General features: G+C 39.8%; 1 protein-coding gene across 7 annotated transcripts in view; it reads left to right on the top strand.

Annotated features, from left to right (window-relative positions):
* MTHFD1L (methylenetetrahydrofolate dehydrogenase (NADP+ dependent) 1 like) overlaps window positions 1-24852 on the top strand; it is a 204545-nt gene that overhangs the window by 109597 nt on the left and 70096 nt on the right. For 3 of the 7 annotated variants that reach the window (XM_082405462.1, XM_082405463.1, XM_082405464.1), the window contains exons 21-24: window positions 10962-11101; window positions 16439-16480; window positions 17550-17650; window positions 18200-18377. The exons of 1 other annotated variant lie outside the window; for it this stretch is intronic. In XM_082405462.1, the coding sequence (XP_082261588.1) occupies window positions 10962-11101; window positions 16439-16480; window positions 17550-17650; window positions 18200-18377 (461 nt within the window). Of the gene's footprint in view, window positions 1-10961; window positions 11102-16438; window positions 16481-17549; window positions 17651-18199; window positions 18378-24852 lie in introns of those variants that run through there. 3 more of the 7 variants (XR_014248493.1, XR_014248494.1, XM_082405465.1) reach the window with 3 other exon arrangements.

Here is a 24852-nt window from a genome sequence, read left to right as displayed (position 1 = left end):
AGTTTGAAGAGTCCAGTTTCCATTCCTTTAGCATTGTTCAGGAATTATAGCCCACAGTGCTTCAGAATGAAGCCTAGTCCGGCATCTACCTTACTTCTTCCTGTACAAAGGTTTTGTTTTCATTTCTGATTTGTCGTGAGAAAGTTAAGTGCTAACTGAATGAAAGCTATGGTTTTATTTCTCCCTCTGTTTACTAGAAATTCTTTTGAGGATTAAGTTAGCAAAATCTGCCCTGTGCAGACATACTTCTTATCTCAACCTATTTTGAGCTAAACTGATTGCAAAGGCTAGTTCTTCTGTGAGGCCTCTAACAGTCCATAAATTCAAGTTCATGTCCCAAAGTAATGGGGACTCACTAGGTTGTGTATTTGATGTGTATGTTGGTTGCATGTATCATGGAGAGAAAAATTATTAGCATTATAAAGTGGCTGTGAAATCTGAAAATCCTAATCTTCTGAGTACACATGGAGTAAACCCTTAGTGACACAGCAAGGTGGAAATTCAATTTGCTATGGTGTAGTGACAATATTCAGGTGTCTCAAGTAGCCAGAAACTCAGGGACAACTCTTGGTGCCTCAATTTAACTCTATCTCAGAGCCTAAGGAGGGTTTTCCCCAGTGTAAAAGCAGAAACGAGAATTTCAGATCTGAAGTATTTGTTGCCTTTTCTCCCACCGTGGTGTGCAATTTGGAAAGGAAAACCGAAGCAAGAGAGTTGGGGCTGGTCATTTCCCCAGCCCGTGCTGGAGGGTGGACGCCTAGCTTGGAGGAGGCTGGGAAGACCCATCTTGGCATCTGACTCATCCAGCGAAAGGTGGTGAAATACCCCGTGACTCCCAGAATACCATCTGGTTCTCAAGAGGCCAGATTGCAGAGCAAGTATTCTCTACCTGTGACCTGTTTCTGCTGGTGTTGGATACCAAACCCAGATGGAGCTGGTCCTTGCAGCTCTTTCTTTTTCACCAGTATACTGCCCGCCACTGCCCAGAACTCAGCACTGTAGGCTGAGAACTGGGAGAGGATGAGATCCATTATCCCTAAATGAATTGCTCTAAGAGAGAAAAGAACTTCCTGAATTGAGAGAGAGAGAGAGAGAGAGAGAGAGAGAGAATGGAGGGAAGGAGGGAGAGAGGGAAGGAAGGGAGGGGAGAAATATAATAGAGAGGAAGACTGCAGATTACTTACTTTCTTTTATCACAGCAGGGCCACATTGCAATTAGAAAACAAGCCTAGGGTTCAGGAAAAGAATCTTAGAGCTACATCTTAGATATCAAACTATTATTGAAGTACAAGGTGTTGAGATTTCCATCTTGGTACACAACTTGCCAAACAGCTGAGTTAAAGAAACGCTGCAGGATCAGTTATACGTGGACAGGGCAGGATGGAGTAGGGGCCTAGCCTGCAGTCATATGGGCCATGGTTTCCATCCAAGCTCTATCGCCTTCTAACTGTGTGACCTTGGAAAAAAATTATTTAAACTTTTACATCTTTAGCTTCATAATCTGTAAGCAGAGGATGAAGGCGATAAAAAGTGAAATGAGATGAAGAATGTCTAGTGCATTGCCGGGCACACAGGCATGTCAGTAAATGTCAACGTCTGTGCCTCTCCCCAAGCCCCAGTCTCTATTTGAATAGCTTTTCCCCATCATATATGTTTGTTCTTAGTAGTACGACAGATCATTGCCATCACCCGCGTTGTCCTGTATTCCTCGCCTCCTTACGAAGTTGGTGCGTCAGTCACCTGTGAGACACTACTTTTCATCACCAGGAACTGCCATGTTGTAGTAAACACATCGTTGGCACAGCGCATCAGACTTTGCTGAGTGGAGTTTTTACTCACATTCCAGGGTCTCATATGATTATCGTTAACATAATCTTGTACAGCCTTTTGTTCTAATGCAGCAAATGCGTTTGTAACGTTCTCATGAAGAGTGTCTAGAAAGTGCAAGGCTCCTTTGTCCTGCTTGAACTAGGGCAGAGTGTCTACCTCTTTGGGCATTTTGGGTAGATAATTCCAGGTGGGTTTTTTGGTGGTGGTGTTGTTTTAAGCGGGTGTGCGGCTGCCCTCTGCATTCTAGGATGTTTAGCAGCGTCCCTGGCTCCTACCTACTAGATGCCAGTTACAATAACCAAAAGTGACTCCAGATATTGACACGTGTCCCCAGTTGAGAACGACTGAACTGCACTTAAGATTGTGATTCCACAGAAACAGGTTCAATAAACGTACTAACCCATGAGATCATCTAGAAGTAATTGCGAAAGAGAGTTGATTCAAATTTGCCTACATACTGATAGATAAATAAACATTTTGAAGTATCAAAGGGAATTCAAGCAGGAAAAAAATGAAAAGAAAGGTTAGAAAGATGTTCCTTTGTTATTAGGTAATGAATGAATCTTCCTCATCTGTGTCTTGTTAAAAATGTGCTGGCTGGCTTCCCTGGTGGCACGGTGGTTGAGAATCCGCCTGCCAATGCAGGGGACACGGGTTCAAGCCCTGGTCTGGGAAGATCCCACATGCCGCAGAGCAACTAGGCCCGTGAGCCACAACTACTGAGCCTGCGCGTCTGGAGCCTGTGCTCCACAACAAGAGAGGCCGCGATAATGAGAGGCCCACGCACCGCAATGAAGAGTGGCCCCCACTTGCCGCAACTAGAGAAGGCCCTCGTACAGAAACGAAGACCCAACACAGCCATAAATAAATAAATAAATAAACCCAAAGTTTAAAAAAAAAAAAAATGTGCTGGCAGCCCTGTTTGCTCACTAAGTGAAGGCAAGGGCACACTGATAAATGCTTAGATGCCTGGCAGGGTAATAGAGGTTCAGTAATTATTGAATGAGAAGAAACAAAGGTTTTTCCTAAATTCTGGGGTGTATATGTCTAATCAAGAGTGCTTTTGGGCAGAATGGCAGAGAGTATGTAATATAGAAAGGAGCGCTCTGGGCCAGGCATCAGAGGGACCTGGGACAGCATAGCAGGTTCTTCATTGTTATCTCAAGAAGAGAGCTTACCTGGCACATAGGAGTCCTGAAGAGGTTAGAGTATGTTATCCCTAAAGGTCCCTCATAGCTCTAGAATTTTATGAACCCATGGCTTATAGGGCCTGCCTATGATGTCATGACGTTAATGCTTTTTTTTTTTTTTAAGGTAGCAGATCAGTGATTACTCTAAAATCTGAGTCCCGATTGTCACTGCAACTTCTCTGTGTATAGCAAGTTGGGGATGTGATAGAATAACTTAAATATAAGAATCATTCTCTCTGCCTCATTGAAGAATTTCGTAGATAGCAAGTGTGCCTGTCAGTAGTGGGTTTTTTGTTGTTATTGTTTCTGTTCAGTTTGTACCATGTGACTCGGGGTGTCCTAGCAGATCAGCATAGAGAGCCAGCCACCCAGTTGTCCATTATTGGTTTTTACCCAGAGCTGTTTCCTGTGCAGGTTATGAAGAGTATTTGTCCAAATAGTCCCTTCCCAGAGCAGACCCACTGACAGTTCCTTTCTGAGCAGATTATGGGTTTTGAAGTTTAAATCAAGCCAGGCTACAAAATCCCTATCTATGAGCTTCTGTGCTCACACAGAGTATCAGTCAGCATTTCCTGTTTCCATTCACGCTGCAAGTTGAATAGCTGTAAACAACCCCCTCGCCCCTGGCCCCCCCCCAAAAAAGAGATTGCCAAGACAAATAATTCCTGTGGCATGGGCAGTTTCTCACAAACCTTTTAAAACATGCAGCTTGCAGAAGTCTACATTATGTGCTCTTCAGGATTGCTAAATCATAGTAAATGTACTTGCTTCATGACTCAAGACCAAGTCTATGCTACAGGCCACATTAAATAATTCCTTCTCCCGTATCTGTTTTAAAATTTATAGAGAGCAGCAAAGACAGTAAGGGAATAAATTGCTTATTTCAGGTCACTGGGAAAACTTAACTTATGGGTTTTCGATGTCGACCAGTCCCAGGGTTTGCCTAGGAAATGGAACGTGCCCCCTTATCACAACCAGACACTGTCCCCCTTGCCCGTGGGACTAAGACACAGATACACAGCACTGCACGGTGGCCATGTCGAAGTTCTTGTTGATGACACCGTATTAAGTGGTCCTTACTTTTGGAATTACTGACCCACCAGCGTACCTTCTGTTTTCCTTAACAGTCTGATATTTGCAAACAAATAAAAATACATGCAGTATTTCCAGTTTTCAACGGATAAGAATCTGGCACTTCCTCCTGTTTTCTTCATATTGTTTGCCTCCATATTTCCTTTGCATTTTGGAAGCCACAGTCCTAGACCTTTATTACCGCATCCTGTTTCCTTCCCTAACTGAAGTTCTCTTTGTTACTGTGCTTCCTCCCTCCCAATAGGACATTAATCTTGTCTAGCTTATGTAGACATTTGAGGTGGTCTATCTTTTTCAGATGTGACCTTTATAGCTCTTATTAAAATGGTTTTGGTATTTTAAGAAAAAAAGATATGCTAGGGAGCTGTAAGAAAACCATTAATTCTGTTTAAATTCTGTATTATGTATATGTCTATCTACCTTTCTCTGTTGAATGATAGCTGGCTCCCTCTCTGATAGTTTCTTCTTTTCTTTGTTAATTCACTCATTTTTTTTGCACTTGGTACTAGAGATACAAAGGTGAATAAGATCTGGCCCCTGCCCTCCACATGGGAGGTGACACATACGTCTAATTAGGATGCTACATGCAGAGATAGATGTGGGCTCCGTGGAGCAACAAACCAGAGGGCTAGGAGGGGCAGAAAGGGTAGCTTCCTCTGCCTGAGAAGTTCAGAGCAAGCTTCCAGGAAATGAGACATCTGAGCTAATAAGGCTTTAAGGGAGAGGGGAGAGAAGAACATTCCAGATGGGAGAAGAGGGGTGAGGATGACAAGTCACATGGTTTGTGTGGGCTCTCCAGGAAGTGGTATTACTCAAACGTGAAATTTGAGGCAGAGGGTGAGGAAAGCGAAGGTAGTTACATTAGGGTGGCCTTCGGTTTTACGTTAGGGATCTTGGGAGTTTTTCCTTTGGCAGCACTGAGCTGATGAAGGTAGGAGAACTTGGTAACTATATGTGAAGGCTGAGGAAGGGAAGAGTTCAGGTTTTTTGAAGAAAATTTGAGCATGCAACTTTTGCAAGGGAATTACACGTTTATAAATAAAATGTGTTACTAATATGTTAATAACACAATAAAACAAGTGTTTTGACCAAGTGTTTTGAAACTTTCTATTGCCTTTTGTTTGGTTTGGAGGTATATACGTTAATTCAGTGCCTACTATGTGCCTTGCAGTGTTAACAGACATGGTCCCTATCCTCATGGAGTTTACAGTCTAATAGGGGAGCTTCAAGTGGACATGTGCATGCAATTGGAAAGACTAGAGATCACTTGATCAAACCCCATTATGTGAAATGTACATAATAGTCTACTTCTAACTATAGGGTGACATTAAACAGTTTTTAAAATATCATAGCATAGCTACATCGCTTGTTCAAAGGAAATATAGTAAAGGGGAAGAAAATGACTTGTAGCTATGTTCATTCCAAATTGAATACTTTCAAAGGAATGTTTTTCAGTTTGTCAAAAGCGTATCAACAGTCATAAAAAAATTTTATACCCTCTGGCACCATACTCTCACCCTTGGGAATTTATTCCAAGAATATAATTTGAAAGAGATTAAAGCCCATATGCACAGCTATTTTGCAGCATTATTTATATTGGAAACAATCCAAACATCTAATAACAGGGGGAACAATTTTGCAAATCTTGGTACATAAACAACAAAATTATAAGTTGCCACTTATAATTCTTGGAAGTTTGTAGTACAGCAAGAAAACCCTGATAATTTTAAAGTAAAAGAGCAGACTACAAAATTCTACCTATTCGTTAAAAATTATATAGGAATTTGAGGTACTAAAAGGAAACCATAAAGAATTAGGACAACTAGTTGACTAAAAAAGTCAAAAAGAGTCTGAAATTATGTGTGATGTTTTCTTTTTCTTTTCTTTTTTTTTGAATTTAATTTTATTTATTTTTTTATACAGCAGGTTATTAGTCATCCATTTTATACACATCAGTCTATACATGTCAATCCCAATCTTCCAATTCATCACACCACCACCACCACCCCCCACTGCTTTCCCCCCTTAGTGTCCATACATTTGTTCTCTACGTCTGTGTCTCAATTTCTGTCCTGCAAACCGGTTCATCTGTACCATTTTTCTAGGTTCCACATATATGCGTTAATATACAATATTTGTTTTTCTCTTTCTGACTTACTTCATTCTGTATGACAGTCTCTACATACATCCACGTCTCAACAAATGACCCAGTTTCGTTCATTTTTATGGCTGAGTAGTATTCCATCGTATATATGTACCACAACTTCTTTATCCATTCGTCTATCGATGGGCATTTAGGTGGCTTCCATGACCTGGCTATTGTAAATAGTGCTGCAGTGAACATTGGGGTGCATGTGTCTTTTTGAATTATAGTTTTCTCTGGGTATATGCCCAGTAGTGGGATTGCTGGATCATATGGTAATTCCATAGTGGCTGTATCGATTTACATTCCCACCAACAGTGCAAGAGGGTTCCCTTTTCTCCACACACCCTCCAGCATTTGTTGTTTGTAGATTTTCTGATGATGCCCATTCTAACTGGTGTGAGGTGATACCTCATTGTAGTTTTGATTGGCATTTCTCTAATAATTAGTGATGTTGAGCAGCTTTTCATGTGCTTCTGGACCATCTGTATGTCTTTGGAGAAATGTCTATTTAGGTCTTCTGCCCATTTTTGGATTGGGTTGTGTGTTTCTTTAATATTGAGCTGCATGAGCTGTTTATATATTTTGGAGATTAATCCTTTGTTGATTCGTTTGCAAATATTTTCTCCCATTTTGAGGGTTGTCTTTTCGTCTTGTTTATGGTTTCCTTTGCTCTGCAAAAGCTTTGAAGTTTCATTAGGTCCCATTTGTTTATTTTTGTTTTTATTTCCATTACTCTAGGAGGTGGATCAAAAAAGATCTTGCTGTGATTTATGTCAAAGAGTGTTCTTCCTGTTTTCCTCTAAGAGTTTTATAGTGTCCGGTCTTCCATTTAGGTCTCGAATCCATTTGGAGTTTTTTTGTGTATGGTGTTAGGGAGTGTTCTAATTTCATTCTTTTACATGTAGCTGTCCAGTTTTCCCAGCACCACTTATTGAAGAGACTGTCTTTTCTCCATTGTATATCCTTGCCTCCTTTGTCATAGATTAGTTGACCATAGGTGCGTGGGTTTACCTCTGGGCTTTCTATATTGTTCCATTGATCTATGTTTCTGTTTTTGTGCCAGTACCATATTGTCTTGATTACTGTAGCTTTGTAGTATAGTCTGAAGTCAGGGAGTCTGATTCCTCCAGCTCCGTTTTTTCCCCTCAAGACTGCTTTGGCTATTTGAGGTCTTTTGTGTCTCCGTACAGATTTTAAGATTTTTTGTTCTAGTTCCATAAAAAATGCCATTGGTAATTTGATAGGGATTGCATTGAAGCTGTAGATTGCTTTGAGTAGTATAGTCATTTTCACAGTATTGATTCTTCCAATCCAAGAACATGGTATATCTCTCCATCTGTTGGTATCATCTTTAATTTCTTTCATCAGTGTCTTATAGTTTTCTACATACAGGTCTTTTGTCTCCCTAGGTAAGTTTATTCCTAGGTATTTTATTCTTTTTGTTGCAATGGTAAATGGGAGTATTTCCTTAATTTCCCTTTCAGATTTTTCATCACTAGTGTATAGGAATGCAAGAGATTTCTGTGCATTAATTTTGTATCCTGCAACTTTACCAAATTCATTGATTAACTCTAGTAGTTTTCTGATGGCATTTTTAGGATTCTCTATGTATAGTATCATGTCATCTGCAAACAGTGACAGTTTTACTTCTTCTTTTCCAATTTGGATTCCTTTTACGTCTTTTTCTTCTCTGATTGCCGTGGCTAGGACTTCCAAAACTGTGTTGAATAATAGTGGTGAGAGTGGACATACTGTCGTGTTCCTGATCTTAGAGGAAATGCTTTCAGTTTTTCACCATTGAGAATGATGTTTGCTGTGGGTTTGTCATATATGGCCTTTATTATGTTGAGGTAGGTTCCCTCTATGCCTGCTTTCTGGAGAGTTTTTGTCATAAATGGGTGTTGAATTTTGTCAAAAGCTCTTTCTGCATCTATTGAGATGATCATATGGTTTTTATTCTTCAATTTGTTAGTATGGTGTATCACATTGATTGATTTGCCTTTATTGGAGAATCCTTGCATCCCTGGGATAAATCCCACTTGATCATGGTGTATGATCCTTTGAATGTGTTGTTGGATTCTGTTTGCTAGTATTTTGTTGAGAATTTTTGCATCTGTATTCATCAGTGATATTGGTCTGTAATTTTCTTTTTTTGTAGTATCTTTGTCTGGTTTTGGTATCAGGGTGATGGTGGCCTCATAGAATGAGTTTGGGAGTGTTCCTTCCTCTGCAATTTTTTGGAAGAGTTTGAGAAGGATGGGTGTTAGCTCTTCTCTAAATGTTTGATAGAGTTCACCAGTGAAGCCATCTGGTCCTGGACTTTTGTTTGTTGGAAGATTTTTAATCACAGTTTCAATTTCATTACTTGTGATTAGTCTGTTCACGTTTTCTGTTTCTTCCTGGTTCAGTCTTGGAAGGTTATACCTTTCTAAGAATTTGTCCATTTCTTCCAGGTTGTCCAATTTATTGGCATAGAGTTGCTTGTAGTAGTCTCTTAGGATGCTTTGTATTTCTGTGGTGTCTGTTGTAACTTCTCCTTTTTCATTTCTAACTTTATTGATTTGAGTCCTCTCCCTCTTTTTCTTGATGAGTCCGGCTAATGGCTTATCAATTTTGTTTATCTTCTCAAAGAACCAGCTTTTAGTTTTATTGACCTTTGCTATTGTTTTCTTTGTTTCTATTTCATTTATTTCTGCTCTGACCTTTATGATTTCTTTCCTTCTGCTAACTTTGGGTTTTGTTCATTCTTCTTTCTCTAGTTCCTTTAGGTGTAAGGTTAGATTGTTTATTTGAGATTTTTCTTGTTTCTTGAGGTAGGCTTGTATAGCTATAAACTTCCCTCTTAGAAATGCTTTTGCTGCATCCCATAGGTTTTGGATCGTCGTGTTTTCATTGTTATTTGTCTCTAGGTATTTTTTGATTTCTTCAGTGATCTCTTGCTTATTTAGTAACGTATTGTTTAACCTCCATGTGTTTGTGTTTTTAATGTTTTTTTCCCTGTAATTGATTTCTAATCTCATAGTGTTGTGGTCAGAAAAGATGCTTGATATGATTTCAATTTTCTTAAATTTACTGGGGCTTGATTTGTGACCCAAGGTGTAATCTGTCCTGGAGAATGTTCCGTGCGCACTTGAGAAGAAAGTGTAATCTGCTGTTTTTGGATGGAATGTCCTATACATATCAATTAAATCTATCTGGTCTATTGTGTCATTTAAAGCTTGTGTTTCCTTATTAATTTTCATTTTGGATGATCTGTCCATTGGTGTAAGTGAGGTGTTAAAGTCCCCCACTATTATTGTGTCACTGTCGATTTCCTCTTTTAGAGCTGTTAGCAGTTGCCTTATGTATTGAGGTGCTCCTATGTTGGGTGCATATATATTTACAATTGTTATACCTTCTTCTTGGATTGATCCCTTGATCATTATGTAGTGTCCTTCCTTGTCTCTTGGAAGGTTGCCTATCTCCACTTCATTTAGTTGTTTTTCTGAGGTTTTGTCTTGTTCCTTCATCTAGTACATAGCCCTCTGCCTTTTCATCTTGTCTGTCTTTCTATGAATGTGGTTTTTGTTCCGCAGGCTGCAGGATTGTAGTTATTCTTGCTTCTGCTGTCTGTCTGCCCTCTCTATTTTTCTTTTCTTAATTTTTATTAAAATGTGTGTATTCAGTGAATGCTGGGGACAAATATCCTCATTTATTCACATGTTAAATGGTTTTTATTTTATCTTAGTAAATTTTTTTTACTGCCTCTTCCTATTTCTGCCATAAATTATGGCCTTGGTTGTACTGTAAGTATATAGTGCATATTCCATAAATATTTAATATCTATTACATTAATAGTATTCCTTCCCTAGAGCAGTGTGCTTCTCAAATTTTAATGGGCATTCATCTCACTAAGGGATCTTTTCAAAATGCTGGTTCTGATTCAGTAGTTCTGGGATACAGCCCAAGAGTCTGCATTTCTGATAAACCCCCAGGGGCTGCTGATGTGGCTGGTCCAGAGCTCCGCTTTGTGTATGAAGATGATGCAGCTTACCCAGCGTCAGGAGTATTATCTTGGAAGGCAGTGTTGGATAGTCTCCCTGCTATAGCCGTAACTGCCTCAGTAACATTTTTAGCAATTTGGGGGCAGGGGAAATGATGGTTAAAGATGAGTGTCCTCTGTGGTTATGAAGTAAAGATACCATCTTATTATCAAGCCTGATGATCAACCTCCTTAAACGGCTCAACTAACTTCAATTTTGTCCATCAATAGAAATGGCCAGATGGAATGAAAATAAGTGATTCTGTATGTATCTTATAAAGAGTAAGGAAAGATCTTCCATACTAATCATACCAGCAATGTTCTTTGACACACTTTGGAACCTGATTAAAAAGTTGGAAATCCCATCTGTGTTAAGAAAAGCTTTGCCTTGACCTTCTATACTAGAAGAAAAATGTTGGCCATGGCAATGAATCCTTAAGGAACAGTGGTGTGAAGCAGAGTAGAGAGTCATCTTTTTATGGAATGTAAGGAAGTAGGACATTTTCTAAAACCATGGAAACATCTTTTTACCTTTGTATATGAACAGGATGCAGTGGTGTATAGTAACCTTGAACGTGGAGGAAAATTTGTCATCCTTTGAATTTGAACCACATCAATGATTGTCAAAACCTACTGTTGTTTTTAGAAGGTAATAGCAAGTTTCAAACTTGATTCTCCACAGTGACTGAAGCTGGCTTTGGTGCTGATATTGGCATGGAGAAATTCTTCAACATCAAGTGCAGAGCTTCTGGCTTGGTGCCCAGTGTTGTGGTGCTGGTGGCGACGGTGCGGGCTCTGAAGATGCACGGAGGTGGACCAAGTGTAAGCACCATGCTTCCTTTCTAATAAAACAGAAGGAAGCAGAATTGAACCTTGGAAACATCCAAACCTGCTTCATAACTGCAGTTTTCTAGAATATCTCCTTTTTCACAAATCACCATTACAGGGCACTTAGAGTTCAGTTCGATCAAGTAATTAGTAACACCCACAAAGTTATTTCTAAGCAATATTTTGGAAAGGAGCATAATGTGACCATTTTTTAGTTCTAAGAGTCTAAACTGAAACTTATGTCAACATTTTATAACCCTGTGGTAATGGGAGGATAGAGGCTTTGGTTCCTGAATGAAGAACAGAAGGGTTAGAGTGATTGCTTTTGTGGGTGAGGTTGTTCAGTGCTTGTACGGATAGTTTTTTGGTTCACTGACGCTACATCTCATCAGATTTCATCTAGCGCTATTTTCCTTCTGTTTCTGTTTATTATGATTTCATTTTATAATTCTGTTAGAACACTGGGTTATTTCTAAGAGAGCTTTGCTTAGAAAACACAAATTCTATTTTAACTTTTTTAGAGACTTTATCATGTATAGCATTCACACACACCTGAAAGGAAGTTTTCACCTTTCCACAGCAAAGATATAGTTTTTTGGGTTTTTTTTTTTCTTTATCTTTTTCATTTTTAGGGATTTCCAAAGAGAGAATAAGAAATGTTGTACTGATTAACCATTTTTGAAATAAAATCATTTAGAGTTTCTTTATCACTTATACTATTGATGTATTACACAAACTACCAAATCTGATTTCTTAATTAGTATACTGTGTATGCAAATATCACACAATGATTAATTAATATAGCATAAACAAATAACAAGTTTGCCATGATGAAACGCCATAATGTGCACTGTTTAATCATCTTAGCAATTCTTTGTCCTAGGAGAGGCAGACATTATATCATTTTACAGATGAGGAAGCTGAGGTTTGATGTGTTTAGGGGATGTCACCAGGCCAGCAGAGAGCCAAATCTCAAGCCTGGGGCTGAGATACAGATTCTCCACTTTTGTCAGGCATTCAGAGCTGAATACGAATGAAGGGTAAACCTTTTCTGAATCCCTAATCTGCTCATTAATACCAGACACCTGAGCACTTCATTTTAGGCTAGAGCTTCACCATTATATCAAAGGCAAGATTGACACAGCAGGTATTATAATATAGTAGTGCTAAAGAGTTCTGATTTTGTTCAAAACACCAATTGTTGCTACCAATCACTCCTTGAGTTCAGACTCTGAAGCTGTATCAACTTCCATTTTCAAAAAACGATCTCTACCTATATAAGATAAATTTGAAATTCCCCCTCCCTGTTTTGCACCCTGAAAATTATAAAAGCAAAGGGCTTTAATACTGGAAAGGGCTTAGAAATTAGTCTGGTTCAGTCTTTGCAAAGATAAAATTACTGAGGTGCTGGAGGATTCCGGGTCTTGCTTAGTATCCTCCGTCTATTTAGGGCACTGATCAGACATGAAATCAAGGTCTCCGGACTTCTAATCCAGTGTTTTTGCACACTCCAATCTCGTCTCTGTCCTATAAAAATTCACTACATGATTTATAATCCTGTTTCAGTTCATCTTAATGTGTGTGCTCTGTTGTACAGTGGTTGCATTTTCTGCTCACCTTAATCCTTGGTACCTCTTTCAGTTCCCCTTCATGTCGTGTTTCCATGCTAGTGATGATTGTAACAGGGCTCGAGATTAGTAGGCACAGATATGGGTGGAGGATAATGAAAGGGGAGGGTCAGGAAGCCAGGTGAAGCTTAGCATTCCTCTCCTGGACTCCAGTAGTGCTTCTGCATCATATTATTTTATGAATGTCTATATGTGTACCTCCCCACTCGACTCTGAATTCCTTGAGATTAAGGACTATATCTTATTAATTTGTGTATTCCTCGTGCCCGGCATACTCTGTATCAAGGAAATGTTTTCAGTAATTGAATAATACATGAACTTTGATCTTCTTAATCCTGTATTCCACGTTATCCACCTCAGTGTCATTCCTTCTTACTTGAAACAACTCCATAGTAATGTTTTTGATCCATTATAATCCTTACTTCCTTTTGATATCATTACACAAATAACCACGGCTGCCTCTTATGTTTATTCAGCTTGTTTTTTTACATAATTTATGCAGTGGAAAATCCTATGACCCTTGAACTTGCCCATTTTAGCCCCAGTCATATCCTGTCTTCCAAAATGCTGGCCATTCTTGGTGCAATGGAAGAACTAATACATTTGGATTCAGATATGTCTTTTATAATTAGTTCTTTAAACATAGTTTCTCAAGGAGGGTTCTCCATAACCAATAGGATGTGTATTTATATAAAAAGATTTGTTATAAGTAATCGGCTCACACAATTATGGAGGCTGACAAGTCCAAAAATCTACAGAGTGGGCCACTGCTGGAGACTCAGGAGAGCCAGTATTCCAGTCCCAGTCTGAAGGCAATCTGCTGGAAAATTTTCTCTTGCACAGATTCTTTTTGTTATAGCAGGCCTTCAACTGATTGAAGTGGCCCACCCACGTTATGGGGGGCAGTCTGCTTTACTCAGTGTCCATCAATTTAAATGTTATTCTCATTCAAAAACACCCTCACCAAAATACCCAGAATAATGTTTGACCAAATATCTGGGCATCCCATCACCCAAGCTGACACACAAAATTAACCATCGCCCTCATTACTGATTTTTGGTGTGTGGTGTAATGACCAGACCTAATTTTATTTTTTCTGTGTTAATAACCAACTGGCCTAGCACTATTTATTTTGATTAGTCCCTCCTTTCTCATCTTCAAGCCTACTTTGTGATAAATCAATTCTCCGTACATGTGTAGGTGTTTTTCTGGGACCTTCGTTTGGTTGCACTGGTCTATTTACACATAATTGTGTCTGTGCTACACTAAGTTTGTAGTGCAATCTCTCCCTGGTAGTTCTCTTTCTTCATGGGTGCCCGGCCTTTATCAGTCCTTTTCACTTCCATATGTATTTTTGAACTAATCATAAAGTCCCATAAAGAATCTTTATAGGATTTTGGGGTTTTTTTGGAATGTCATTAAATCAGTAGATCAGTTTTATATCTAGGAACTTGGGATATTCACTGATTTAGGTCTTTTGAAATATATTTTAATAAACATTTACAGTTTATTGCCCAAAGGACTTCTACATCCTTTTACCGATCTGTTCCCATGTGCTTTATATTTTTAAATAGTTTCACAGGTTACTTCTGGATTCTTATATATATATATCCAGTGACCTGTCTAAATTTTTTAAGGTATAATTGACATGCAACATTATATTAGTTTCAAGGTATACAACATAATGTTCAGTATTTGCATACGATGTAAAATGATCACCACAATAAGTCATTAACATCTGTCACCATACATAGTTTAAAAAAAATGTTTTTCCTTGGAATGAGAACTTTTCAGATCTACTCTCTTAGCAACTTTCAAATATTCAGTACAATATTTTTACCTATAGTCACCATGCTCTTTATTAAATCTCTATAACTTAAAAAATTATCTTATTAATTGTACTAATTTAGCTGTAAATACTTTAGAGAGTTCTATGTGGACAATCATATGAAAATAATGACAGTTCTGTTTCTTCCTTTCCGATCTTGATACTTTTTTTTCATCAGTAACCATATGTTTCTAGTTGCAATGCAGTATTAAATAGTGTTGATAGCCAGCATCCTACTGTTATTCCTTATCAGCAAGAGAACACTTTTAATAGTTCGCCGCTAAGTATGATGTTTTCTGTAATATTTCAGTATGTTTTTTATCAGGCTAAGAAAATTGCCTTCTGTTGCTATTTGTCAAGTTGTTATACTATATGTTGAATAATTTTCTTCGTCTATTGAGATGATATGATTTTTCTCTTTATTAATGTTGTAAATTATATTACAAATATTAAATGAACCTTTCATTATCTTTTTTATGAATAACTGAATTTTGCTTATTGATTCTTTTTTATATTCTCATTAAGGGATTTTGTAACATTAGAATAATCTATTTATTCAAAGATGGGAAGGAGCCACCTATAACACTCCCTGGGCCTGTTGCTTATTGGTGAGGGGTAGGTTTTTAACTACAAACCTAATTTTTTTTAATGAGTAGAGAACTGTTTAAGTTCTCTATTTCTTTCTAAATGAGTTTTATATTAAAACTCATACTAAGTTTCTCTATCTTTTAAAAAGTATTGGTATAAAGTTTGTCCCAGTATCCTATTAATTCTGTCTACAGCATGTATAGTTATAATTTTTTTTTCATTCCTTTTTAAAAAAAACTCTTGCCAGAATATTATCAATTTTGTTAAGTCTTTAAGAACCAGCTTTGGTTTTGTTGATCCCCACTACTTTCTGGCATTTGCATACAATCCATTTTTCTTGATTTTGCCTAATTTTTGATTTTGCAGAACTTTGCATATGTTCAAGCTCAGCAGTACTTTATGTTCCTTTTTTAATCCAGCATTTTGGTTGTTCCAACTGAAGGGTCCACTGTGTGTTTTAGTTTATGCTAATGCTGAAAAAAAAAACCCATCTGAAAATACCTTGTGATGTTTCCTCACAATCTCAAAAAACAATCTGTCATAGAGGTAACTTTTCAAAGGATTTCTAATATTCTCAAGACCTCTTTCGCTGAGAGGAGAATAAGTCACCACGTCCTCAGTGAATTAAAATGTTGTCTAGGGTTTCTCACTGAAACCAGTTGCAGGCTATAGACAAAAAAAAAAACAATGGGGAACTGTGAAAAGGCACTAAATTGGGGTTTCAGAACCCTATTATACTCATGCCCCTGTTCTGCCTCTCATTTGCTGTGTAACTGTGGGCAAGATACCTGCCTTCTGTCACCTTCAGTTTCCTTATCTTTAAACTGCCAACCCCATCGGCTTCTGTAAGAAACTAGGCCAAAAAAAGGGGAAAATTAATGGCAATTATTTTTAAATGACTTAGAATTTATTTAGAACGATTATGCACTCTGTATAAATCAGGTATTAATCATACTGTGAGTTCCCTTTTATGCTAGGATAATGGGCAACAGTATGAAAGTTCTTAATATTAGCTCAAATTAGAATCACCTGAGAAGTTTTTAACCATCACTGATCCTGGGTCCCACTCCCAGCAATCCTGGTTTAATTGGTCAGGGTAGAGCTAAAGCATCAGTGATTTTTAAAAGCACCCAGAAGACTTTATGTTCAGCCAGGGCTGCCAGTTACTGGTTTAAAAGCACAAAATGTGGTCCCAAAAAAGGACCATGATTTGTTTTTCTTTCAGATCTTAATCAGAGTAAACAGTTTGATAGGATTATTCTTAATTTTTGTCTTTTCTTATCTCAGGTAACTGCTGGGGTCCCTCTTAAAAAAGAATATACGGAAGAGGTAAGAGTGAAGAATTATTCAAATCCAGTTAACCATTGACTAGCCGTTGAATCTCAGTCAGGGAATAGGTCCTCCACCAGTGGCCTCTTACAAAAGTGCTTTTCTAATAAACCAAGAGGAAATGGGTGGGGGAAGGGATAAAATCCATTCAGTTAACTCTCCAATCTTAAGAAAAGATGGGTGTAGGCTTTCTGTCCAGTTCCTACCCCCTGGGCAGCCATCAGAGCAGGCCTCTTACATCCATGTATTCTTTTTTTTTTTTAAATAGTAATCTTTTATTTATTTATTTATTTTTATATTTTTTATTTTTGGCTGTGTTGGGTCTTCGTTTCTGTGCGAGGGCTTTCTCTAGTTGCGGCAAGTGGGGGCCACTCTTCATTGCGGTGCGTGGGCCCCTCACTATCGCGGCCTCTCTTGTTGCGGAGCACAGGCTCCAGACGCGCAGGCTCAGTAGTTGTGACTCGCGGGCCCGGTTGCTCCGCGGCATGTGGGATCTTCCCAGACCAGGGCTCGAACCCGTGTCCCCTGCATTGGCAGGCAGATTCTCAACCACTGCGCCACCAAGGAAGCCCCCCCCCCCATGTATTCTTTTGATGTAGCAGATACTGACTTTTGGAAGATATACAATTGGCTTTATGACTTGCTTGAGTAAATAGACTTTGATTGACTGGCAACAGTACCTCTTAGCTCCTACGGGTGGCGCCAGGGACTTGAGCAGGGAATAGCTGGACGGTGCTCGTCGCCCTCCCGGGACCTTACGCCTTCTGGTCCACCAGCGCACAGAGCGTGGGCATGTTGCTGACGTCCTGGCCACCAGTCTGCAGCAGAAATAGCTGCCTGGCTCAAGACCCACATATGCCATTGGATCTAGAATAATTTTAGACTTTATTTGGAAAATGAGCCTCCTCCTTCTGCAGCCATCTTTTCTTGGAGGGAAAAAGTGATTGATGGCTTGAGTATAACGTATAACGTGAGTATAGATAGACCCAAAACCTGCCAGAGTGGGCCTGCCTGTGTAATTTGGCAGGTTGGATGGGAGGTGATACATGGGGGCCTGGTTTTCTTACAGAACCTCCAGCTGGTGGCAGATGGCTGCTGTAACCTAGAGAAGCAAATTCAGATTGCTCACCTCTTCGGGGTCCCTGTTGTCGTGGCTCTGAATGTCTTCAAGTAAGTCAAGTGTCCTACTTTAAATGTGGTCATATCGCTGGGCCACCCTGTGAACTAACTGCATTTGTGTTTTGAGGATGTTTGACCTTTTCTCTGCTTCATCTAAAAGTATAGAGAAATACTCTGCTCATTCTATTTGTTTGATTTTCTTTGAATTGGTTTTACTTTAGCAGAAATGTTTTCAAATGTTATCAGGGAAGTGAAATCTATATAGTGAGTTACCATTTCTTTGGCTTTTTTTTTTTTTTTCTTCTTCTTCTTAATTCCACCCAGCATTTCTGACGGAAAGACTGTGGATGATCAAAGGGATATGTTATGGAATTTTCTCAGTAAAACCCTTAACAACTTGAAATATTTGAGTCATGTTGGAGAGGATTTTTCCCCCATGCTTTTCTTAAGGTCTGATTTATTTAAGCACAGTGTAACCACTTTTGATGTTTAAAATATATTCAGTGTTTGGGAGCAAAGTTCTGTATAAGCAGTTAGTCTTTCTTTAAAAACATTGCTAAATGAATACAGATGCAAAACCACAAACATTTTCATCACCAGGACCGACACCCGAGCGGAGATTGACTTGGTGTGTGAGCTTGCAAAGCGGGCTGGCGCCTTTAATGCAGTGCCCTGCTATCACTGGTCGATTGGTGGGAAAGGGTCGGTGGACCTGGCTCAGGCTGTGAGAGAAGCTGCAAGTAAAAAGAGTCGTTTCCAATTCCTGTATGATGTGCAGGTAAGATCCAGCACAATGATAATGGTGCCTGACGGGTCTGGCACCTTAACTGTATGCCAGGCCAGCGCTGAGAGCTTCACATGGGTTGTCACAACAGCTCTGCAGATAAGAAACCGAAGGTTAAAGAGGTTAAGCCATCTGACGAGGTCCTATTGCCAAGGGGCCCCAGCTCCTTGCCCCCAAGCCTGTGCTCTACACTCAGTGCAGAGGGGTTTTGGAGTACAGGGTTCAACAGGGTTTGCACAGGAACAAGACTTTTGAGCAACTTCATAAGGCATGGGATATCACGGGCAATATTTTCCTTGTCCGTTTCTACTATAGCCCATTTGCACCATGGTTTTCTTGAGCTATGCCTCGTATATTTTTAAAATTTTTTGAATTGTGGTAAAATACATCATAACATAAAATTGACCATCTTTACCATTTTTAGGTGAATAGTTTACTAGTGTTAAGTAGCTTCACATTGTTGTGCAACCACCCTCCTTCTCCATAGGTCTTTTCAAATTGCAAAATCGAAACTCTGTGCCTGTTAAACACTAACTCCCCATTTCTCCTTCTCCTCTGTTGCTGGCTCTCTCATACCAGTAAGCCATAAAGTTTGTCCCTTTTTTGACGGGCTTAGTCACTGTCTCAGTCCTTTCAGGCTGCTATAAGGAATACCACAGTACTGGGTGGCTTATAAACAACAAATTTATTACTCATAGTTTTGGAGGCTAGGAAGTCTAAGATCAGGGCATCAGCAGATTTGATGTCTGGTGAGGGCCTGCTTCTTATTTCATAGATGGGAGTCTTCTCACTGTATCCTCATATGGTGGAAGTGGGGAGGGATCTCTCTAGGTTATCTTTTTATAAGAGCACTAATCCCATTCATGAGGGGTGCACCCACATGACCTAATCACCCCAGAGCCCCATCTCCTAATGACATCAACCTAATCACTCCCAAAGGCCTCAGGTGCTAATATATCATCCCATTGGAAATTAGGCTTCAACATACCAATTTGGGGGGACACAAACATTCAGTCCGTAGCACTTACTTAGCATAATGTCCTCAAGGTTCACCCACGTTATTGCATATGTCAGAACTTCTTTCCTTCTTAAGGCTGAACAACAGTCCATTGTATGTTTATGCCACTTTTTTGCTATCCATTCACCTGTCAGTGGCCACTTGGGTTGCTTCCACCTCTTGGCTATTATAAATAATGCTGCTATGAACATGTGTGTAAAACTGCTTCCAGTTCTTTTGGGCATATACGCTGAAGAGGAGTTGCTGAATTGTCTAGTATATTTTTTAAACACAGCTGGATAATGAGGGTTCAGTCAGAATATCTGAACTTCTCGGGACCTCACTCTTCTTGGTTCATCTTTGCTGCCACCCAAACATCTCCATTCTGGATTTGCTGGCTCCAGCTCTGGCTGTTGGATTTGTTCTCATAGGTAGTTCCTGGTTGCCAGAGTGCTCAGGCTTCAAACTGGTGGCTTCTCTGGTTCCTTCATCCCTCACAAATTCCGTTAGTCTTGAGTCTAGAGTTACATCATGAAGAACACGATGATAACTTTACGTCTAAGGAGGACTTGTTGTCTGCCAGGCATACGGGCACTTTGTGCTTGTTAACTTCTTTAGTCCTTACTTCCCCGACGGGTAGAAACTGTTGCTTTTCCCATATTTTACATACAAGGAAACTAAAGCAAAAAGAGGTTAAGTAACCTACCCTATGTCCCACAGCCAGACAGAGGCAGAGCTGGGGGAGTGTGTGTGGAATGATGGAGGCCATCATCCTACTCTGTCATTCAGAATCCAGTACTGTGTTCAGAAGGGGCAGTTGGGATGGGGGGATTCCTCTCAAATGGGCAACAACTGAGTGACCCACCTGAAGAGGAAGGACCATGATGGGCAAAGCATCCATGCCAGATGGGGTCACTGCAGGTAGTTGGTAACTGTCGGAGGAAGGATTTCAGGAATGAATTGGGATGGTTAGCTCAGAAAAAGTGTGTCGTGTTCAAAGGTCATTTTATGAGAGACCCTAATGTTCTGTCTTATAGAGGTGGTGGTGATCAACTGGGGGCAGGATGTGGCAGTGGGGAGGGCGGTGGGCTTGGGTTCTACAGGAAGAAAGATGTCCTAATTAGAAACTGTTCTTTGGAGATGCTGGGCATAATATAGATGCAGCCCTGCAGTGGGCTCATCACGGGGAAGGAAGCCAACTCAGATGGTGGCTGGCCAAGGTAATCTTGTGTTCCTTCCTGGGCCTTGATGCCCAGGGAAGCCTTGCTGGGTTGAGGGTGATTAGGTCATGAGGGTGCAGCCCTCATGAATTGGTGCAGCTCTTGGCCCTTTTACACAAACAACTGTCAGGAAACCCTCAGACCACTGCCCCACTCTGATCGTGAACCACCCCACTCTGAGTGGCAATGGCAGTTTTTTTGTTTGTTTGTTTGTTTGTTTTTAATAAATTTATTTATTTATTTATTTATTTTTGGCTGCGTTGGGTCTTTGTTGCTGCACACGGGCTTTCTCTAGTTGCGCCGAGCGGGGGCTATTCGTCGTTGCGGTGTGTGGGCTTCTCATTGCGGTGGCTTCTCTTGCTGTGGAGCACGAGCTCTAGGCGCGCGGGCTTCAGTAGTTGTGGCACGCGGGCTCAGTAGTTGTGGCTCGCGGGCTCTAGAACACAGGCTCAGTAGTTGTGGCGCACAGGCTTAGTTGCTCTGCGGCATGTGGGATCTTCCTGGACCAGGGCTGGAACCCGGGTCCCCTGCATTGGCAGGCGGATTCTTAACCACTGCGCCACCAGGGAAGCCCCGCAATGGCAGATTTTAAACGAATGATTTCACAAAGTGTGGCTTTTTCAAGGAAACCATCCAAAGTGAAAAGGTCAGTAAATAGAAGCAATGTTTTGTGAGTTGTGCTGTCTTAAACATGTACTATCCCTAAAATGAACCCTTTTCCTTTCCACCAATATCATAATTTTTTTTTCCTGAATTCCCATTTTTTGTGGAGATAATGCTGTTAAAATGTCTGCTCTTCTGTGAAAAGGGGAACAATTTTATAATAATGTGGTCTAAAGTCATATTTGATAGGATTCTTGCCTCCTTTGCCATACACAATTCCCTTTTCTTATAACACAGAAATTTGATGTGAGCTGCGTAATTGCTTCTTAAAGAATCAGCAGCGCAGCCTATTATTGCTACGTGACAGTTTATGAAAAGAGCTGTTGCTGCCTCTGGCTCACTAGGGACTGTCTCCTTGATAGCTCTGTCGCTCTCGCTGGCGAGTCGATCTTCGATAATATAAGACCATTTACAATCTTGTCTTGTAACGGTGTAGAAATCTGAAGTCATCATTGCAGGCGGTAACAGAGCTCAACCTCCCTCCCGCCACAATTACGTGCATAGTCAGTGTTGGTGAGCCTTTGTGGACTGAGTAATGGTTTTCTTCCTCTTTTTTTTCTTTCTTTTTTGTTTTTAATTTTTATTTAAGTAATAATGGTTTTCTTGAAACCCTTTAATTCCCTTTGTTTTCCCCCCACGACTAGCCCTTTGATGCTGGACAGCTCAATTAGGTATCAGGCTGCCCTGCAGGAAAAAAAGAAGTGACAAAATGCTTTTGGATAAAACACGCTGCTGCCTTTGCTTCTCTGCACAAACTGGGCTTCTGTGTGCCTTTTGCTATCATCCCAGACTCTATTCCACCAAGAACGTATTCAGCGCAGGATTGATGGCATCTTACTTCCTGCTCCAGCCCCGCCCCAGTCTCGTGTTACAGAAGAAAGACACCTGAGCTCATTGGAGAAATTGGAAATAAGTGTCGGAGCACAGGGCATGATTGCTTTTGTGTGGGGAGTAGAAATCGCCTCAAAACCCCAAATGGAAAGAGGAACAGCTAGAGAGAAATAGTGTTTACCTGACCTCAGTGACACTGTAAGGCCGGACAACTCACAGAGCATGAGGCCTTCTGATGACGGTTCCATTAGTTAAAGTGAGAAACAAGCTGCTCTTCTGACTCGGGAGTCTGTGGTGAACTTTGAAATATTGAGGGAAGCAGCCACTGTTCTCTAGAGAAAATTCTGCACCTCTTTTACCAGAGTAGCTTCTAATTCAAGAGGAGGCAACTTTTGTTCATGGTACTAGAGGTGGCTGTTGATTATTTCAGAATAAAAAAAATTTTTTTAATACAGCAGGTTCTTATTAGTTATCTATTTTATACATATCAGTGTATATATGTCAATCCCAATCTCCCAGAATAATAATTTTTTAAATACGGAATAGGAGGCAGTGGCCTAATTGTTCAGAGGAAGTTTATCCTGTGAGAATTGATATATTTAGACTTGAACTACACTGCGTCATTTCCTCTAAACCGTTAATGATGATCATAGCCCCCTTTCCTTTTAAGGAGCAGTTAGAAGTCCTCCCCAAAACCTATCTTTTCTATTATTACTTTTGGCAATTATATCTTTACAGGTGACCAATATATCTCCATATCTGCAAGCACCCAGGAAAACAGTATAGCAGATGAAAAAACGAATCTGTATTTACACTTTATTAGCTAACAAATCCCTCTTCCATACATAATTTCAAGTATATCTGATCCAATCCCATGGGGTGTGTGAGCTCAACTCTGTATCTTAAATGCAGAAATAGGAATTCAGAGAAGGTGAGGGGCGTGCCCCATGACAAATGGACACTTGATGGACGAAGTAATGTACTATAGTTAAAGGGGTCATTCAGAATTGAGTTCAAATCTTTTTTTTTTTTTTAATTGGCATATAGTTGATTTACAATGTTGTGTTAGTTTCAGGTATACAGTAAAGTGATTGTTATACATATACAGATATTCATTCTTTTTTAGATTCTTTTCTCATATAGGTTATCACAGAATATTAAGTAGAGTTCCCTGTGCTATACAGTAGGTCCTTGTTGGTTATCTGTTTTATATAGAGTAGTGCATGTATGTTCATCCCAAACTCCTAATTTATCCCTCCCCCTTCCCTTGCCCCTTTGGTAACCATAAGTTTGTTTTCCATGGCTGTGAATCTGTCTCTGTTTTGTAAATAAGTTGGTTTGTGTCATTTATTTAGATTCCACATGGAAGCAATATCATGTTATTTGTCTTTCTCTTTCTGACTTACTTCAGTATGATAATCTCTAGGTCCATCCATGTTGCTGCAAATGGCATTATTTCATTCTTTTTTATGGTTGAGTGGTATTCCGTTGTATATATGTACCACATATCTTATTTATCCATTCCTCTTTCGGTGGACATTTAGGTTGCTTCCATGTCTTGTCTATTGTAAATAATGCTGCTATGAACTTTGGGGTGCGTGTATCTTTTCTAATTAGAGTTTTCATCTTTTCCTGATATATGCCCAGGAGTAACTCTATTTTTAGTTTTTTAAGGAACCTCCATACTGTTCTCCATAGTGGCTGTACCAATTTACATTTCCCACCAACAGTGCAAGAGGGTTCCCTTTTCTCCACACCCTCTCCAGCATTTACTGTTTGTAGACTTTTTGATGATGGTCATTTTGACCTGTGTGAGGTGATAGCTCACTGTAATTTTTATTTGCACTTCTCTGATAATTAGTGATGTTGAGCATCTTTCCATGTGCTTTTTGCCATCTGTATGTCTTCTTTGGAGAAATATCTATTTAGATCTTCTGCCCATTTTTGATTGGGTTGTTTGTTTTTTTGACATAGAGGTGTATGAGCTGTTTGTATATTTTGGAGACTAATCCGTTGTCGGTAACTTCATTTGCAAATAGAGTTCAAATCTCGATGGGACCTCCCAGTATGGATATAAATGTGGACAACTCTCTGAACCTCAGCTTCCTAATCTATAAAATAGTGTCTGATATTAACACCAACTTCACCCAGTTGCTGTGAGGACCAAATGAAATGTCCTGGAGTAAAATGCTGGGACATAGGAGGCTGGTAATCTATGTTAGCACTTCCTTCTGTCACTTTCACTTCAGGAAGAGAGGGGGTTTCCTGAATTGACCTTCAAGAATTGTCTTGTAACTCAGGTAACCTGGAGGTCGGGCTCCAGGGTTGGTTTCCTGTTCAAGTGTGTTAAAACCAGCAATTAGCAGCCCCTAGTGCACCAGGAAAGAAAGGCACTCCCAAATTAAAGTAAGACATTTAGCATTCTTTCTCCATTAGAATTGGGAACTATTAGTGATTTAATAGAAAGTCAGTAGCTTTTGCAAAGAATGTATGGCACCGAAAGTCCATCTGAATATTGTTTGTTAAATCAGGAGTAAAGGTTGAAAACCATCTCCACATCCCTCCATATCCTTCCTCTAAACTTGTAAACATTTAGAGGTGTAACCTTGACAGCATGAGAAGATGGTGTTTGTTTTTATTAAAAGGTCTTTCCTGTTCCTTGTGTGAAGCCATTCTCTTGATCACAGCAGGGCTAGAATCAAGGGAGATCAAAACAGACCAGGAAGACTCCATCTAGGGCCACAGCCAGCACCGCAGA

The sequence above is a fragment of the Balaenoptera borealis genome (genome assembly GCF_965194805.1).
Source record: "Balaenoptera borealis genome assembly, chromosome: 9".
Classification (NCBI taxonomy): Eukaryota; Metazoa; Chordata; class Mammalia; order Artiodactyla; family Balaenopteridae; genus Balaenoptera; species Balaenoptera borealis.
The sequence above is the reverse complement of the archived record's forward strand: the minus strand, read 5'-3'. Positions and strand labels throughout refer to the sequence as shown.